Genomic DNA, 5,158 nt, shown 5'->3' with positions numbered 1-5,158 from the left:
TAATTGCAATATTATTGTATAATAAACATATATATATATATATATATATAATACCATACATGTGTTTGTATTTTAATATTTTTCCTTCTGCATGACGCATGACATGAGATGCATGAAATTATTTTTCAGAACCACCAGACATTAGATGAAGGAAAGTTTTTCTACGCGCGCGCGCGTTATATTTCTATAAACTCTATAAGGTAAGGTATTAGAGCATGGCACTAAGTGGCAACTTAGATAAGTCCAATTCTCCCGTATTCTATTTTATTCAAAACCTGTCAGAGAAAATAAAAAAATCTCTATGTAGGGTGCCCCCCTCCACCATTAAACGTTCCTGTGATTAAACCCTATTAGATTATTTTTTTTAAGAATATGTGAAACACATTCGTCGCGTTATTGCGAACTACAGTCTAATTCAATACAAGAATTTGGTGAAATAATGGCGAGACGCTGTGAGCCATATGCGCGGCATCTCTATCTCTACTCTCTACAATTATATAAATGCAACTTTGTCCCTGTGTGTGTGTGAGTTCGTTCCTCATAGAGTCCGAAACGGCTGAATAGATTTTTACAAAAAAATTACAGAACTTTAGTGTATAAGACTGGGAGTGTTCTTAGTTAAGCTTTGTCTCAGAATACCCCTGATAATAACTGATAATCGATAACCGAACCCGTTATTCATTATTTTTCGTATGTTTGCGCACATGTTATTATATTCATCTAATCTTGATTTAGTTTTTTTTTCTCATCTTTTTAGTTGAGGATATTGATTCGCAAATATTTATTTATTTTTTATACAGTTCTCAGTTTTCGTTTTATAGCGGAGCCTGTGGACGCCGGCCAATTTCTTCCCTATGAATATTGTCTTATCTCTTTTAATCTTTTTATTTAGTTATGTATTTATTTATTTTATATTTTCTATCACACCTTTAAATACCCTTCCCAATCTATTAGGTATATACGTTTCCACATTAAACCCATATCCCTTAACTTAGAAACAATTTATAATTTATGACTATCAATTCCACGCAATTGATTTGCTTCAATGTTTGACTGCTGCTGATGATTTCATATTAAAGTAATTCCGTGTCTATTTCATTTGACCCCTTTTCTGCCTTAATTGTGGCACCATTTCAACGTTATTTTGTCTGGGTCATTGTGACATTGTTTTTTCTATTCTAAAAATAACCCAATCACCGCTTATCTTTTCTGTTTCTTTATTCGTATTTAGAAAGTCGGCCTCGGCAGCAGCGTCTTAACACCTCTCCAGTTCTTCATTCTACAAACAATTTATCTTTTTTTTTTTATAATAATATTTTGAACTCATTCTATTTTCCAACTTGCCTGGGTGGATTGCCTGTAGGCTGGGACAAACCGCGTCACACACACACACACACACACACACACACACACACACACACACACACACACACACACACACACACACACAGAGTAAATCGAACTTACTCAGAGAGATAATAACTTCCGGTGAATACCGGAAGTTATTATCCAGTAAATAAAACGTTGTTTAGTAAATCATTATTTTTTTATTTTTTATTTATTTTTTTTTGGCATTTCCATAGACCGAACATAAATATAACTATCACTAAAACATCAGCAATAAGCTTCATTTCGGTACCTAACTTGCCTGGGTGGATTGGCTTTAGGCTGATGCAAACCGCGTCACACACACACACACATACACACACACACACACACACACACACACACACACACACACACACACACACACACACACACAAACAGCCAGTACGAAAATTTATAATAGGAAACATATGTTTGTTGTGTTTACCTCTAGACTAAACAAAATCACGTAACAATACAAACGAATAAAAGTTTATATCAATATTTTTTATTCATTTAAAAAACAAACACTTGATCCAATGTCTCGTTAATATGAATACCAAGTCCATTCTTATTATTTCTTTTATTTCCAAATCTTCAATTATATTTGGAATTGATGGTTGGAATTCCAAAAACTGGTCTACCAGTTGGTGTTGCAGCGGCTCTTAAGGTAAGAAGAGATCTTGGGGTGTGCGGCAACGCGGGTCCTCAGGGCCATCAGTTTGGGGTAGCTGCTGAACATGGACTGGTTCTCCATGTAGGGGTTCTCCAGGCAGGCGTGGCACATCATGTCACACCACATCATCTAGAACAAGAAACATATAGGGTGTCCCAATAAGATGCATACACTTTTTAAATAACCAAAAAAAAATTTATTATAATAATGAAAAATTTTATACATCAAAATACAGTGAACAAATATAAAAACCAGTCAGTGATCGAAAGTGTTCAAGTTGGTGGCAATTGTGGTCCATAAACAACTAACGGCGCTCACTGATTGAATCCAAAATTTTGGAACTCCTGTCCTGCGAGTTGCTTGCCGAACAAATTTTTAGCCGATTGGTGAAAACTCTCAAGGATTTTTTTTTTACATAGGCATCACCATTTATCAAGGCCAAGAGCCCACTCGAGGAAAAGGGTTAAAGAGTGTACAGTAGATAATTGGACAATATAGTAATCGTTAGTAATGGAAATTCGGTAAATTTGTTAACTTATATGGAACAGCTCATCAAAAATTTGTTCACGTTAGACTTGAAGACAACCATATTGTAGTCAGCTTTCTACTAGACGGGTGTTTCTTGTGACAGTTTGGTGAGGGGGGACTTCTCTTGCTTTTATGAGACTGATTGATGATCGTAGTCTTGCAGAGTGGTTCTTATGGACATATTTTAACTGTTCATTTAACTGTTTATTCTTCCTCAAACGCGTCTTACAAACGAATAATTGTGAGTTTTGTTGTTGCATCGAAAACGTCTTTGACCTTCACTTATGTTTTTGGTCTTCCAATAGCAATTTATAATGTTTTTTTTTTTCTCATAGTTTTGTCTTGCCTTAATCATTATTAACACACAAAAAATATTAATAATAAATTTCAAAGTTATGTACATTTAAAGGGTGCATACATTGTATTGGAACACCCTGTATAATTAGTAAGCATATTTTCGGATTATTCTTCTCATCTTGAGTCTTATTTTCACAACGTTTTAGCCGATGTAATCTCCGACCACTTTTATGTAATTACAAGGCGCTTGAAATAAATTTTCCGACATTTTTTTGCACGGACATTTAAAATTTAATAAGGACTGTCGTCTGTCTATGGCGACAATAACTGCACAATTTGATGTCAGTGTGGGAACTGTACATACATTTATTCGCGAAGAACTAAAGATACACCACAACTCCATCCTTGTAACAGACTATTTACCAAAGATGGGCATCAAGACAGTCCTCCATCCTTTTTATAGTCCAAACCTTGCTCCCTGTGTCTATTGATTATTTCCTAAGCTCAAGAAAAAACCTGAGAGTGTGTGTGTGCGTGCATGTGCGTGTATATATATATATATATATATATATATACTACTCAACAGCGAAGTGGGCCACAAAGCAGTCTTGTGTTGCCAGATCTAACCTGTGTCAACTGCGGGCGGACGTTCAAAACAGCAGGTGGTTTGAAGCGGCATTTGATTATACATAAAATTGACCATCAAGAACGTGCTGCTTGTGGCGTACATGTCTCCACAATATGTGCTAAATGATGCCAGAATTTGGCAGGGCTTAAAAGCTACCTTCGTGCGGCCCATCACTGATTTGTTTTCGTGTTTCACTTTTTTTTTTCATTTTTCTTAAACTTTTTCTTCTAGGGGATTGGACATCCAACCAGATGTCTGACATTTACCCGTATTTTAGTGAGTCCAACCAAGAGATCTTTTCAGGATTCTAGCCGTCCCTTTAAGTGCAATCGTTTGTATTTCACTTGCACTTGGTTCACCGGGTATGCTTGCTATGTACTTTTTAAAGTTCTTTTTCATAAGCCCAGTTGCTCCTATGATGACTGGTATAATTGAAACGTCTTTTAATTTCCAATTCCGTTTCATATCATACATAAGTCCTTGATACTTTGTTATCTTTTCCCTCTCAACTCTGTTGAGCCCTGTATCATTGGGTACACTGACCTCTATTACGGTCGCTTTTTTGTTTGCTCTGTCCCAAATCACTATATCTGGTTTAACAGCTGCGTTTTCAAGATATGTAGCAGTAGGGATTATGTAGTCATAGTGAATGGTGTAGTTGTCATTCTGTATATCCTTTTTTGTGCTATATCAAGTAATGGCAATGTTCGAAACCGAATTTGCTGCCATAAACTGAATTTGCTGCCATCATATATATATATATATATATATATATATATATATATATATATATATATATATATATGATGGCAGCAAATTCGGTTTCGAACACACACACACACACACACACACACACACACACACACACACACACATATATATATATATATATATATATATATATAAAATTGGAATGAACGGACAAAATTGGTTTTATAACTTGTTCAGATGCTAAAGTGTTATTAAAAGGAAAATAATTAAAACTAATTCAAACTTTTTCCCTTTGCCTTTTTTTCTTTTAAATTTTTAAATTCTTAATGACGCACGACAGAACTTTAATCCCAAATTTTATACTTTTAAAACGAACACGTACTTTAAAAAATCTCACACTGAAGAGTTATCCATGACACCTCGTGTGTTTAACAGCAACAGCAGCAGCTGTATCACGCCCTGGATATAATAACTAGAGCTATGACAACAGCATATTCTTTTCATTGTTTCGACTCTCGAGTATATATCTGACACAGTTAGACACAGTTAATCAACCGAGAATCACATCACTCTATATAAAAGCATACAAGATATGAACAGATACACACTCGAGAGTCAAAACAATGAAAAGAATATGCTGTTGTCCTAGCATTATGAATGACACAAGGATTTTACTTGCAAGACCACCCCCAAGAAAACAAGCATTAGAACTGAAGGTGGACATGCTATGGTTCTAAATAATTAAACACTGTTTCAACTTTAAGATAAAAAAAATAGATTGTAACTTTTTGCCTTTATTTTTTGATAAAATTTTGTATTCAAATGTGTTCTGAAAACAATTCTGTTGGTTTATTCCAAATTCATAAATATATATATATATATATATATATATATATATATATATATATATATATATATATATATAGTAATTTATAAAATATATATGGCGATAA

The 5,158-nt window shown here is 34.3% G+C and overlaps 1 protein-coding gene across 1 annotated transcript in view; it reads right to left on the bottom strand.

Moving 5' to 3' along the window:
• Positions 1-1,851: 1,851 nt before the first annotated feature.
• Positions 1,852-5,158, bottom strand: part of LOC145265706 (S-crystallin SL20-1-like) — a 16,585-nt gene continuing 13,278 nt past the window's right edge. The window contains exon 6 of the mRNA XM_080121763.1: positions 1,852-2,170. Within this exon, the coding sequence (XP_079977889.1) occupies positions 2,006-2,170 (165 nt within the window). The 3' untranslated portion in view covers positions 1,852-2,005. The remainder of the gene's footprint in view (positions 2,171-5,158) is intronic.

Source organism: Euprymna scolopes, chromosome 40 (assembly GCF_053919585.1).
Source record: "Euprymna scolopes isolate OS-2025 chromosome 40, ASM5391958v1, whole genome shotgun sequence".
Classification (NCBI taxonomy): Eukaryota; Metazoa; Mollusca; class Cephalopoda; order Sepiida; family Sepiolidae; genus Euprymna; species Euprymna scolopes.
Note: the sequence above shows the minus strand (reverse complement) of the source record. Positions and strands in the feature narration are given on the sequence as shown.